At 38.1% G+C, this 15,279-nt stretch overlaps 1 protein-coding gene across 2 annotated transcripts; it reads left to right on the forward strand.

Moving 5' to 3' along the window:
- The first annotated feature begins 784 nt into the window (after positions 1-784).
- Positions 785-15,246, forward strand: LOC122037875 (U-box domain-containing protein 4-like). 2 transcript variants are annotated; one of them, XM_042597331.1, is made up of 5 exons: positions 785-1,158; positions 10,249-10,529; positions 12,302-12,418; positions 12,557-14,551; positions 14,977-15,246. In XM_042597331.1, exons 2-5 carry the CDS (start codon positions 10,254-10,256, stop codon positions 15,034-15,036), a joined length of 2,448 nt encoding a protein of 815 aa, XP_042453265.1. In that variant the 5' UTR covers positions 785-1,158; positions 10,249-10,253; the 3' UTR covers positions 15,037-15,246. The 2 variants fall into 2 exon arrangements, with proteins under 2 accessions (XP_042453265.1, XP_042453266.1); XM_042597332.1 differs by having other exon boundaries at positions 785-953.
- The last annotated feature ends 33 nt before the right edge of the window (positions 15,247-15,279 follow it).

Here is a 15,279-nt window from a genome sequence, read left to right on the forward strand (position 1 = left end):
GGTTCCGTTACGTGGTGCATCGGTGCTTTCACATTTTCCTCCGTGTCTGCGCAATTACTCGCGGTCATCGTTCAACCGTTGCCGAAATCGATGCTTCTAGAAAATAATTTTCACGGTACCAATCGACAATACTAGTCGATCATACTTGCAAACTATTGAAATTTCTCGTGCTTGTGGTTCAATGCTTCGGTTCCAGTAATTATCTGTGGATCTACGAGCCTCTCTCAGTGCCGGCGGGATCCTCTAACTCCATTTGTCCTAACCTATTCTTGGACCTAGGGTAATAATTGAAGAGATTCAATCGTCTCTAACAGATGAGGATTATTAAATTTTTTCAATCAGTATAATAAATTAGGACTTGGTCCATTTTTAGCAGACTAGAGGATCCTGTTCTTCTCAGTATATATAGGAGCTCTCCCAAAACAGCCAAAACAACCGAGATCCTTTGGATCATAATATCTAGTTCATTCCTAGACCGAGAGTTGTTACTAGATGGGATTCTATGAACCCTATCTATATAGCAGATGAAATCTATGAGATTCCATCTTATGAATGAAATGATTGATGGAACTGTATTTTACGACCGACCTCCTCTCAAAATCCTCATTTCATCTAGTATATACTTTTATAAGTTTTATATTAGATATAAAAAATTAAATTAATTTTGTATGAATAGGAGTTCGTTATAGAAAATTTATTTATTTATTTATTTTTTTAAAAAATAATTTTAATTAAAGAAAATGCTCGAGAAAGGAGGAGGGGAGTAGCTTCCCTTGCCACGGATGTCTCAACGTTTTCCTTTGAAACTTTCTTCTTCTCGTAACGGTCAACCAGTTCGACCACAACGTGGTTGCGAATCCAGTTACGGACTCGGTCCGCGGGCGTGACGACAAGGACGACCTACCGCGTCCCGCTCCCCTCCTCCTCCTCCTCTGCTGTCCTTCACTGCGGCGGTGAGCCCCTCTTCCGCTCCTCGTTTCCCCCCTTTCTCCCTCCTGCGACTCGCTACGAAGGGCCGATCCGTCCAGATCTCTCTCTACTCTCTTCCCTGTGCTCTCTCTCTCTCTTGCTCGGATCTGCTGGCTGCTTTTCCCGTCGTTCGCCGCTTTTCTCTTTGAGGCGGCGGGGTTTATTCTGCGTTCGCATGCTTGGATTTAGGTAATAATCGGTTAATAGTGCGTGCTTGGATTTGGGTAATAATTGGTTTTAGTTGTACTTAAAAGAAGACGTTATGATCGGCAAATCCCTAGATTTGTGGTTCTATATACGTCAACGAGATTATGAGAATTTGGTTTTATTTAAGCATAGGAGAGATGTATTTGTTGTAATTTTTGAAATTTTGAAGTGTTTGCCCTAGTTGTGACCCTGATAGAGTTCGATAAGATGCTATTTAGTCGTGGCATGTAGCACTTGGATCGCTTCTGAGCTAGGTATTGTTGGCATTTAATAATACCACAAAGATCCGTTATTAAAATCTATTTAACACTTCATTGATTGTTACGATCCAATTTAGTGAGGAAACTAAGAAATTAGATTACAAGCCTAAAACATGGTCCAGTTGCATCATCATTGCTTTTGAAACTTCCCCTTTCTGATGTTTGTGGAAAAATGCCTTTGTTGCTGATAGATCCAATTCTTGTTGTTCTCTAGGTAGTTGTTAATGTATTATTAACTTGAGCACAAATGCCAATATTGGCAACTGCAATAGTAATTTGTTGAGTAGAACCTCCTCATTTTAATACTGAAATTGAAGGAATTTTCTGGTCATTGCACTCAAGATATATGTTGCTATGATTTTCTCTGAGGCCTTATTGACCACTGCATGAGTAGATTATTCCAGAATAGTCACATGCTCCATAAGATGTTGTCATAATTCTTGCTTGAAGTTCTTGGTCTTCTAGTCAATCTGCAACATGAGAAGTGAAAATGATATTCGCAAAGCTGACTAATACAATCTATTTTTATGCTCTATTATTGACTGTGTTAACTTTTGGCGACTTCTGGTGGTAATATACTCGAGTGGTTGACGCAGATTAGTCTTTACTGATTGATAGAGAAGTTCTCTGTTCAAGAAGAACAATGAATCTTGAAAACATTGGATGGAATTGGTTGTACTGAGAATAAAGGGTCATTTTTTCTGAAAAAGCTTGTTAGTGGAGTACCCATAGACCAGTTATTCAGATTATGTGTGTGGGTTCATGTATTTGTAAAGGATTAAGGAGGTGTCTGTTCATGGGCGAGGTACTTTATCGTCTGAGGTGGCTGACAAAGATTTCATTGCAAGGAACATCTAGTGGACTAGAAATTTTAAATGCAATCATTCATACCCCATCTCAAATGAGAAATACTCCTTTAGGTTTTGTTGTAAAGCTAATCACCTAGGGCATAGCGCCTTGAACTCCTGGACTTTCACAGTGTTATTTTTGGGGTTGGGTATCTTGACTATTTATTTAGTGGTAGACAATGTCTTCATTTGTCTTAGGTGCTACACATGTTGGGTGATCGTCCTATGAGAAGCATGTATTAACATCAGGTTTGTGCCTAGCCAATGTTGAGCTCAATACTATTTACACCATTATTTTTATTTCGTCCTTGCTTCTAAGGATTTTGTCTTGTAGGTATTGTTGGGTCACTTTGGAACTAGAGGGGGGGTTTAATAGCTTTTCACACTTTGATGATAATAATTTGTAGCGGAATAGACTCGAAGCAAGCTCCCAATGTTAACACAAGGATTTACTTGGTATCCACCTTAAGAAAAGGTGACTAATCCAAGGATCCACACATCACACTCTTCACTAAGAAAGAAACTCCTTTTCAGAACAACCGGAGGCGGAGAAACTTATTACAACACTCACACAAGTATATAACTCAACGCAAGAAAATAAATACAAGAATACAAGGGAAAACCTCCTTCTTGCTTGAACTCGTGTAGCTTGTAGATCCCCCTTGACCTTGGAAGTGCAACAACACTTATATCCAAGGTGCTTCAAGAAGCGGCAATAAGTAGTTGTAAGCTCGGTAAAGAGAACGGGAGAACATGTTGCCAGTTTGAACCTCGCCAATAGCTTTATCTTGTCACGATCTAGGGCTCCCAATCAATTAAGCTTGCCACGTCAGATCCACGCAATCCCAGTCGTCTAAAGCCTACATCCCGTGCAACGGTCATATCCTAATTGATTGACCAATCGATTGGGGAGACTTTGATTGATCGACCGATCGATTCAGAGTGTCTCTGTGCTCTCGCAAATAAACCCACAATTGTTTGACTGATCGATTTAGGCTGCCTCGCAATCTTGCGAGAAAATAAGCCCTAATTGATCGACCGATCGATTAGAGTATCCCAATCGGTCGGTTGATTGATTGGGGAGCACACTGTGCTCTTCGCGTGAGTGACCTCCAATTGATCGTCTGATTGCGCCAAGCCGATCGATTGGTCCGTCCTTTATTGCGAAACTCTTCCAATCAATTAACTGATCGATTGGGCTATGGTTCAATCGATTGGCTAATCGATTAACCAATCCTAACTTAACTAACTCAAGTCTAGGGTTCCAAACCCTCCGGTCAACCGTGACCTGTTGGGACTTGCTTATGCTTAACATCTGATCAACCTTGACCTGCTGGGACTTTGTTACCAAGTGTCCGGTCAATCTTTTGACCCACTTGGACTTTTCTAGCTGTGCCAAGTGTCTGGTCAACCTTGACTCATTTGGACTTATTGTCTCGTGCCAAGTGTCTAGTCCTCTATGACCCACTTGGACTTTCAAACACCAGGTGTCTGGTCATCCCTGACTCACTTGGATTTCCACACGCCTGACTTCACTCACCAGGACTTTCACCTAACTTCACTCACTAGGATTTTCTCACTGCCTAGCTTCACTCACTAGGTCTTTTACCTGACTTCATTCATCAGGATTTCCCATTTGCCTAGCTTCACTCACTAGGACTTTCCATTTGCTTAACTTCACTATCAGGATTTTTTATATTTGTTTAGCTTCACTCACTAGGTCTTTCACCTAACTCCACTCATTAGGATTTCTCATTTGCCTAGCTTCACTCGCTAGAACTTTCTATCCTGACTTCACTTATTAGGACTTGTCCTTGTCTAACTTCCAGTTAGGACTTCTTAGTCAAGTATTTGGTCAACCTTGACCTACTTGACTCTTCTTCACACCAAACTGGTCAAACATTGACCATAGGAGACTTGCTCCAACAATCTCTCCAAATGGACGATTGCACCTACAATCTCCATACATTGACAAACATCAAAACTCAAACATCAAGACTCAAACTTGAGCCAATTCAAGCTTTAGTCAACCTGGTCAGCTTAGTCAACTTGGTCAACCTTGACCTAGGAAAATTGCACTAACAATCTCCCCTTTTTTAATATTTGACAATATATTTAAATTAGGCTAATTCTATAGTCTCAACTTCTTCTTCATGCCAAAGCATGAATGAGGGTTTTCTTCATCCTCCCCCTTAACATAAGGGTTTCACAATCTCCCCTTGTGAATATGTAGAATTTCCTAACTTAAACCCTACATTCTCCTCCTTTGACACACATCAAAACTCTCTCGTAAAGAATTATCCACACGTTGTTCAACAACCTCACATGTTGTTCACAACATCACAATGAAGGTCTCATACCCTTCATTGTCTCCAATAATCTTTCTAGAGCATTCACACACCACAATGAAGATATCCAATCTTTTATTGTTTTCCAATGCTCAACCTTGAGCATCCATGATAATGAAGGTTTACAACCTTCCATGGTTTTGTAAAAAAATAAATTCATGTCTTTAAGAAGTAACTCCCCCTCAAAACATGCTCTAAAATTTTATCATTGCACCAACAATGACTTAGAGGTCCTAAAACTTTAGAAACCCCAAAAATTTGAAGTTTTGAGGTTCAAGAATCAATATTGAATGCAAACCTCATCCTAAACTTCAAGTTAGTCTTCTTGGACTATTCCTTTCTTGTTTTCATCAAGAAAACTACTCGTAAATATTCACAAAAGAATTTCTTAAGGTTAGGGATGGTTAACATGACTAACCGTGGCTTAATGGACTGAAATCGGACTATTTCAGTAAAAAATCAGTTTTTTCAATCGATTGAAGTCTTTCAATTGATCCACTGATCGATTCAGCAAGGCTTGTTACGAATAACTCTTGAATCGATCAGCTGATCAATCCATGTAGGGTTCAATCAATCGGTTGATCGATCCACGAGCTTTTGTTCGCGAAAAAACCCAATTCAATCGATCGACTGATCGATTGAAATTCCCCAATCGATCGGTTGATCGATTGAGTTTCTAATTTCCTGAAATCAAGTTTCAGCCGAAATTCAGAAATGCACAAATAATTCTACAAAATTTCAAAAATCACAAAAATTCATGTAGCCATTATTTATGTCATATGCTATCATGGAAAAATAGTTTTATAAGAAAATACATTCCATTTTCAAAGATTGATACAAAACTTGAAACCATTGAAAAACTTTAATGTTTCTTCCTAGTTTGTGTCTAACTATACAATGATTATTTCTATCAAAAGATAGCTTTCACCAAGGTTTTCCAAAAGTATTTTGAAATGATTCTCAAAACCAATTTTCAACCATATTCTTTAGGCTAAATACACATAACTTGTACATTAGCTTTCCTAATGATTGGATAACACATAACTATGTGTTTTGATGAAATTAAAACTCAAATAGATGCACTAAATTAACATCTTGAGTCTTGTTCATCATCCTAACATCTCACTTGTATCTAATGTGTATTAAAACACATACAAGTTAACTTATAGTCTTTGTGAAATGTGGATTTTGGTTTTTGCCCTAAACTAAGGGATCATGCATATCTATCTAGGCATTTTAAAATTGATCATCTACCTAGGATGTCACTTGTTGATTAATGCCATTGTCCTTAATTACAAGGAACTTAGAATAATACATGAAAATGATTATGGCATACATCAACATAGATAATTTTTTTAAAAAAACTTACTATAATTATATGATGTATGTATGAACATAGTATTTTTATGTTTTTATTTTTCATAATAAATATGAATGCAAAATATGATATCATGACATATGATGGGCAAACAACCATGGCGATTTAGCATAAATATATATATATATACCTAGATTATCTATCTAAGTATCCTTAATTAATTAGCTAAACTAAAATTAATCCTAAGTTGCCCTTTTTCTTCTAAGAAAATGTCAAAATCCGACTTGGCATTTCTTTGACTTTTCCTATTTGTGCTAATTTTAATTGAGTCTAATTCTTCAAATTTTGGCACATTTTACTCTTTCAAAGAGTAAACATTAAATCCTTCTTATTTTCAAGGAGTACAACTACCTTGAAAATGTCATCCAAGTGTCAACTTCTTCAAGGTTAGGTTAACTACCCTTCCAATTGGAGTTGACACTTTCTAAACTCATCTAGGGTGTAGAGAACATACTCTTAGGAACCCAAAATCGATTGATACTTCTTGGGTGTTTTAGGTATTCACTAGGGATAACTTTCCTTAATTCCTTCCTAATGACCTTCGTAGGCTTTTTAGAAGCCTTGGTCATGATAGATTCCTCTTGGTCAACTCTAGGGATAACTTCTCTTGTGACCTTCTTAGTGACTTTCTTCGGCTTCTTAGAAGCCTTAGTCACGTTGGTCTTCTCATTAACTCTAGGGATGACCTCCCTGGTAACCTTGACTTGACCCCTAGACCTATGATTGGTTTCATAACTATATGGAACTCTATGGTATGACGCCACATCTTTCTTGGCTTTAGGTTTGTATCCCAAACCTTTATAGCCATTGGATGGTTCTTGTTTATTTATTCCTAAACCTAGGTTATGTCCATTTGACCCCTTTAAGATTCTTTCCATTTTCTTTAGGACATTCTCTAATTTATCAAGCCTTGATCTCAAGGCTTGGTTTTCAATTCTTAAATCCATAGATTTGGAATTTTCTTGATTCCCATGAACATTTTTATTTTTAGGCTTATATCTAAAATTCTTAGAGTTTTTGCCTAATTTGTTATCTATCTTCCTAACCTTAGGTGAGGTAATCTTTGCACGATACGCTACATATTTTTCCTTAATCTTATCATGCTTCCTATTTTCATGATAAATAGCATTAAAATGATATAACCTAGACCTAGCATGTTTTTTATCATGTGTCAAAGGAATTGGTTCAATAAATGATACATTGAGTTTTCCTTTAGAAGCTCCCCTTTGACTTAAGCTTCCTCCGTTGACTTTGGCCGGATTCTTCCCTTTTGGACATTGGCTCCGGTAATGTCCATTTTGTTTATACAAGAAGCACACAATGTGCTCCTTGCTCTTGTGTACCATGGGACCGACCTCCTTGGGCTTCTCCTTGCCCTTTGGTGCTACTTGACCCTTCTACTTCGTCAATTTGGGACACTTACTCTTGTAGTGTCATTTTTCTCTACACTCAAAACAAATGATATGATCTTTATTATTTACAATTGAAATTTCTATACCTTTATTTGTAGGGGTGACACTTTCTTCATTTGATCCGGATGAAGAGACTTCTTCTTAATCCGACATTGATGTTCCACGCTTCCCTCAATCCTTGAGACGGAAGCCTCTTCATCTTCATCCTCATGCATATGAAATATGGAGTATACTCCTTTGCCTTTGTCTTCGTGCTCTCTAGAGGATGAACCTTCATCTTCTTCTTTCGATGTTGAGCATCTTTCAATTCCGGATTCCTCTTCTTCTTGCTCAAATGAGTTGCTCTCTTTGGATTCTTTTTTATTTTGTATAGTGGAGGGGTCTTCATGGATTCTTGCCAATTTGCTCCAAAGCTCCTTGACATCCTCAAATTCTCCTATCTTGCTCAAGATGTTGCTAGGCAATAAATTGACCAATAGCTTGGTCACTTTATCATTGACTTCATATCTTTGGATTTGCTCTTGATTCCAATTGCTCCTTGATGATCTTGCCTTTATTGTTTGTTGGAGCTTGAAAATCTTCCATTAGAGCAAACCATTGCTCTATCTCCATCATGAAGAAGTTTTCGATCCTTAATTGCCAAGAATCGAAGCTCCTCATTGTGAATGGTGAAGACACTCTTGTGCCAAATTCGAGTCCATCTCGGACTTCATGTTTGAAGTTGAGCTCCTCTTGAAGAAATCTTTGAGTTGTTGAAATTTGAGCTTCAACTTCTTCTTCCTCTAGCTCGTTGCCCTCTCCGGTGATGAGTCCGGTGAAGAGCGGCCTCGCTCTGATACCATTCACTTTGGAGCTAGAGGGGGGGGGGGTGAATAGCTTCTCGTGCTTCGATGATGATGATTTGCAGCGGAATAGACTCGACCTAATGCTAACACAATGATTTACTTGGTATCTATCTCAAGAAGAAGTGACTAATCCAAGGATCCACACAACACACTCTCCACTAAGAAAGAAATTCTTTCTCAGAACAATCGGAGGTGGAGAAACTTCTTACAACACTCACACAAGCATACAACTCAACGCAAGAAAATAAATACAAGAATACAAGGGAAAACCTCCTTCTTGCTTGAACTCGTGTAGCTTGTAGATCCCCCTTGACCTTGGAAGTGCAACAACACTTATCTCCAAGATTCTTCAAGAAGCGGCGATGACTAGTCGTAAGCTAGGTGAAGAGAACGGGAGAACTTGTCGCGATCTAGGGCTCCCAATCGATTGAGTTTGTTCCCAATCGATTGTCATGTCAAATCCACGCAATCCCAGTCATCCAAAGCATACATCCTGCGCAACAATCATATCCCAATCGATTGATCAATCGATTGGGGAGATTTTGATCGATCGACCGATCAATTCAGAGCGCCTCTCGTTGATAAACCCAGAATCGATTGACCGATTGATTCAGGCTGCCTCACAATCTCGCGAGAAAATAAGCTCTAATCGATCGACTGATCGATTGGAGTGTCCCAATTGATCGATCGATCGATTGGCGATCGATTGGGGAGCACACTATGCTTTTCACGCGAGTGGCCTCCAATCGATCAGCTAATCGATTTGGCCGTCCTTTCTCGTGAAGCTCTCCCAATTGATCAACTGATTGATTGAGCTCTGGTTCAATAAATCGACTGATCGATTGACCAACCCTAACTTGACTAACTCAAGTCTAGGGTCCCAAATTTAACATCCGGTCAACCGTGACTTGTTGGGGCTTGCTTATGCCTAGCATTTGGTCAACCTTGACCTGCTGGGATTTTGTTACCAAGTGTCCGGTCAATCCTTTGACCCACTTGGACTTTTCTAGTAGTGCCAAGTGTCTGGTCAACCTTGACCCACTTGGACTTACCGTCTCGTGTCAAGTGTCTAGTCCTCCATAACCTACTTGGACTTTCAAACATCAAGTGTCTGATTTTCCCGGACCCACCTGGATTTCCACACGCTTGACTTCACTCACCAGGACTTTCACATGACTTGACTCACCAAAAATTTCTTACTGCCTAGCTTCACTCACTAGGTCTTTTACCTGCTTCACTTATCAGGATTTTCTATTTGCCTAGCTTCATTCACTAGGATTTTTCATATGTGTGGTTTCACTCACCAGGACGTTCCACATTTGCCTAGCTTCACTCAATAGGTCTTTCACCTAACTTCACTTATTAGAATTTCTCATTTGCCTAGCTTCACTCACTATGATTTTCCATCTACCTAGCTTCACTTATCAAGACTTGTCCTTGCCAAACTTCTAGTTAGGACTTCCTAGTGAAGTATCCGATCAATCTTGACCTACTTGACTCTTCTTCACACCAAAGAATTGCTTCAATAATCTCCCCAAATGGGCGATTGCACCTACAATCTTTATACATTGTCAAACATCAAAACTTAAATATCAAGACTTAAGCTTGAGCCAATTCAAGCTTAGTCAACCTGATCAACTTTGACTAGGAAAATTGCACCAACGGATATTGCGTCGAATCGGTTGTACAATGCACCTCATTACTTTCATGAAACATGTCAGGATAAAGCAAATCTCTTATTCTTGTGATCACATTATTCTTTGTACCATAAATCTAATGGCCATGTGCAAGATGACCATTCTAGTGTTTTTTTTTACAGCAGTCTCTCAGTAACATGTTAGTTAGTTCTACAAGCCAAATATTTGAAGAATTACTTATCTCACTTAGTTTGAAACATGCTAAATTTTCACATCTACAGCTGAAGGAGGTACTGCTTCTGTTGTGAATGCTGTTGTATATGCTTATCTTCTAGCTTTTATAGGTACAATGGGGACATCATTGCTAGCGGAACTGGTCGAAAGTTTCAAAAAGTTTCATCTTATATCTGCTAGCAACAATGTAAAACATGATACAATTCAAAGATACTGTAAAACAATTGATCAGATCCTTGAGCATTTTAAACCACTGTGTTATGAAATTGCTGCTTCTGAGATATCTTTGGATGACCAACTAGTCAATATGTTGAAAGAGCTAGATGCTGCAGTTGTTGAAGCCGGGGAACTTCTTGAAAGCTGGCACACAATGATCAGTAAAATTTACTTTGTAAGTATACGCTTGTCTCTCACCATTTAGTATACTGTTGCTTCTTTTCACTGAATGCTTAGTGTCAGTGCGAATGGACTTCACTTGAAGAGATAAATGAATACACTTACAAGTTAACTTATCTATGCGAATGGACTGTATATGAGAAAATTAATGAATTAAGTTATATCCAATCCAATGCATATCTAAGAAATGACAAAAGATTAGGAACTAGATCCCATGGGCATCAAGATAAGAGAGTGCAAAGTAATGGTCATTAAAACAAGAAGAGTTACTTGTTGATCTGGAATTTATTTCTCAACACATTCTTTAACAAGGGCCTCATGCATTTGCAATCATCATATTATGCAGCGATCCGCCTATGGTTCTAACTTTTAATAAACAAACTAAAATATCTTAACTGAGCATCAAATCAAATCTCGATCCTAAAAAGTTTTTTAATTATTTTATTCTAATCTATTTTTGGGTTTTAGCTTTATTATTATTACTATTACCACTACTATTATTACTACTACTACTATTATTGGTACTATTATTATTACTATTTTTATAATTATTATTCTTACTTCTACTATTATTATTATTTTGTCTAGTTTAAATTATGAGAACATGGATACTTAGTTGCATTTAATTAATTTCATTTAGGATGCCATATTCTCTAATAAACATAGGTGAAATGAAAATTTTAGCTATGGCAGGTCTGTTGTAAATAAAAGAATATGATAGATTTGTTAAAATTTTAGCATAGATTTACTAAGAGTTAATTGCATCTACTATATGTTTACTGCATTTTATATTTCTTTCTACCCTAGTTTTTTTTTTGTAGTATCTCATACTCAGAGTTAGAAACTATATCATGTTTATTGTCCTGTTAAATTTATTTATGGCAACTAGGTATGACAATATTAAACTTGAGTTAACTCTTTCCATATTTCTAGGTGTGAGCCTACACATAATTGGACCCAGGCCCAAGATCAATCAACCAAGGTTACACATGTAAAAATCATGAAAGTGGAAACCTCACATCCACATTTAATGGGTTGTGCCTAGTCATCAATCATATTGGTTCATCTTACTTGCAATTAAAGTTGACCACACAATAATGTTGCCAGTCTAATCCCGTACAATCACACACTGCACCTATAGTTATATATTGTAAAAATATCTGGAGACAAAGGTATACCATTTTTAGCCCCATTAGTTTTGAAAAATTCTGGGTATTGTTCATGCACAATGTAATTCACCAATTTACCCTTTGTAATAATATCCTGAGTTCATCATTACCTTATCTTATTCTATCAATTTTTATCATACATAAGCTATCAGACCTACCCCTAATTTGTCTTCATTCGTCTTTTCTTTCATCTACTTCTATATTTTTTTGCATCTAGTTCTTTCCTATTTTATCTGTGTATGCTTCATTTGAGTGTATTTTTACTAAATGATCAAGGAAGGGCATCTGCATCTGCCCGCCTTTTGAGGAAGAAAAAGAGAGTTAGGAGGGAAACAAAAATGTTTGTACTTGATGCTGTTTCTGGTGCCAGAGCAATAAATATCTTGTTAATTCGTCGTAATTGATAATATACTTGTGTTATAGTTGTTTGTATACATTTAAGCTGCTAATACAGTTGTATATTTGTTTTGTGTAATTCAATTTCTTCTAGATGAATAATGCTTGTGTGTTAAATCTTATTAAAAGTTTGCAACATAAGATGCAATCTGTTTTATGTCTGTTGTAGTTACAACATGCTCTTTGAATTGCCTTTTTGCAGGTTTTGCAAATAGAAACTCTTGTTATCAAGATATCTTCATTCACACTTAAAATAAGTGAACTGGTGACTCCTCAGCTTCCAAGTCCAATAGACAGTACCATACTAAAGTGCATTGAGGTAAGTGAATATATATTTTTTTTGTGTGTGTGCGTGTGTTGCTTTTTAAACTCAATCAATGAGTTAAAACTATTTAGAATATTCTATGCCTTTTTGCTATGAGTCAACACGATAACTTTCCTTTTTCTCTGTGCACAGGAAACTCAGTACACAAATGAGTTAAAGATATCAGCTGTCATTGAAAGGGCCATTACGGATCAAAAAGAAAATAATAGGTCTAGAGCTGAAGATTTGGATAAGATTTCTAACTTCCTGAACTTGTCGTCTAATCAAGAGTTGTTCATGGAGGCTATCGCACTTGAGAAGCTCAGAACTGAGGTTAGCTGCAGTGAGACCCAGGAAGAAGTAGAGAAGATTGATCGCATTGTTGCTCTTGTCGCATATATGCGTGAATGCCTTCTTCAAGTTAAGCAGTTGCATAGTATTAATGGTGTGGCTATCCCCACTGATTTCTGCTGTCCACTTTCATTGGAATTGATGTCTGATCCAGTTATTGTGGCTTCTGGACAAACTTATGAGCGAAATTTTATCAGGAAATGGCTTGATGATGGTTTCAATGTCTGTCCAAGGACCCATCAAACACTTGGACACACTAATTTGATTCCAAATTATACTGTGAAGGCATTAATTGCAAATTGGTGTGAATTAAACAACATCAAACTTCCTGATCCAGTGAAGTCCATGGGTTTGAATATTCCTTCTGCCTCTCTTAAACCCACCGAAGCAAGTGTTGCTGAATTTATTCTCCCTCGCTCTGGAAGTTCTGCTAAGATAAACCATCAAAGATCTCCAGAACACGGGAAAGTGATTACTTCAGAAAGGGATACACATTCCTCTAATGGAGTCTACCATGCAACCTCACTTCATCTGGACTCTGATTCACAACTCGTGCAAATTGTGAATGGATCTGATCCAGGCATTTCAAGATTATCCTTAGTTAGTAGAAACAAGGAACCTAGCTTGGAACAGAGTAATATAAATTCTGGTAGCCAAAGTACCTACCCATCAAGACAAGATTCAGAACCCTCAACAGATGATGAGCGATCTCCATGTCATAAGCGGACTGAATCTGCTCCCGATGCTGTTTCAAGAGAGCCTGTTCAAAGATCTGGGGAGGCTGATGAACTCTCACGGGTTTCAAGTGATTTGACACATTATAACAGTGATGCTTCTGGTGAAATTGCACAGAATGCTATATCCTCATCTTCCCAAAGAGAACCTGAGTTTGCACCACCATTAGATGAGGTTCGCCCTAGAAATCATAATATCTGGAGACGGCCATCTGTCCCTCGTATCATATCCACGGAATCCAGGTCTGATTTATCTGGCGTTGAGTCTGAAGTTCGTAAGCTAATTGAAGGTTTGAAAAGCGATGCTGTAGATACACTGAGAACTGCCACAGAGGAGCTCCGTTTTCTTGCTAAGCATAACATGGAAAATAGGATCGTTATTGCAAATTGTGGAGCTATTAACCTATTGGTTGGGCTGCTTCATTCGACAGATTGCAAGACTCAGGAAAATGCTGTCACTGCCCTCTTAAACTTGTCAATTAATGACAACAATAAGATTGCCATTGCAAATGCTAATGCCATAGATCCTTTGATTTATGTGCTCGAAACAGGCAACTCTGAAGCAAAAGAAAATTCAGCTGCAACATTATTTAGCCTGTCAGTGATTGAAGAGAATAAAGTTAAGATTGGGCGCTCAGGTGCTATCAAACCATTGGTAGATTTATTAGCAAATGGGACTCCTCGAGGAAAGAAAGATGCAGCGACAGCATTATTTAATCTGTCAATCTTTCATGAGAATAAATCACGAATTGTACAAGCTGGAGCAGTGAGACACTTAGTCGAGCTGATGGACCCAGCAGCTGGTATGGTTGACAAGGCTGTGGCTGTTTTAGCAAACCTTGCAACTATACCGGAAGGGAGAACTGCAATTGGGCATAATGGCATCCCGGTACTTGTGGAGGTAGTTGAATTGGGCTCTGCACGAGGAAAAGAAAATGCTGCTGCAGCTTTACTTCAGCTATGTACTAATAGTGGTAGATTTTGTAGTCAAGTTCTTCAAGAAGGTGCTGTGCCCCCATTGGTAGCATTATCACAGTCTGGTACGCCAAGAGCTAAAGAAAAGGTATCATCTTTCTCGTTTATTTGGACTACAAAATTCGGTCATAACTCTTGAATTAAAGGTCCATACTCAGGTGTAGGTTTAAGTGTATATATATCCTTGCGGACAAAGATAATGAAAACAAATCGCTTCGATTCTTCAAGCTTTAGAAGTCGAACACAGGTTTAAGGCCAATAGATGCATGCTGATGCTGTCTCACTGTAACATCATGGGCCCTGTATCCTCAGCATTTAGGATAGGCATGGCCCATTGGCAATTGCTAACTGTCATTAAGAACAAGATGGGTTTGCCTTATAACAGTTGGTTTAATTGGTTGCTCATGAATAGCATTTTAGTTTTTAGCAGAATCTATCTTGGCTTACTGGTGTTTGATGTGCTGAAGAAAATTGCATTAACATTTGATGTTCCTTCTTTTTTCTTATTTCCAGGCTCAGGCTCTTCTAAGCTACTTCCGTAGCCAGCGTGGCAATGCTGGGAGAAGATTATGACCCAGCTTTAGTTTCCTCAAATCTATATTTAAGTACAAGAGTTTGATCCTATCAGCTATTTTAGGATTGATGCACTCTGTTCTCTTCCTGACGGTAATTACACCGTTTTCAGAGTTTTTTTAGCGTGGTAATGCATGAAAGATTTGTCAGGCGTTTTCTTGTAGAGAACTTACTAATCTGTATAGTGTTCATCGGTCAGTTGATCAATTCTTTTCTCGTTGTGTGGTTGTAAATGTTTATTTC

Source organism: Zingiber officinale, chromosome 1A (assembly GCF_018446385.1).
Source record: "Zingiber officinale cultivar Zhangliang chromosome 1A, Zo_v1.1, whole genome shotgun sequence".
Taxonomy (NCBI): domain Eukaryota; kingdom Viridiplantae; phylum Streptophyta; class Magnoliopsida; order Zingiberales; family Zingiberaceae; genus Zingiber; species Zingiber officinale.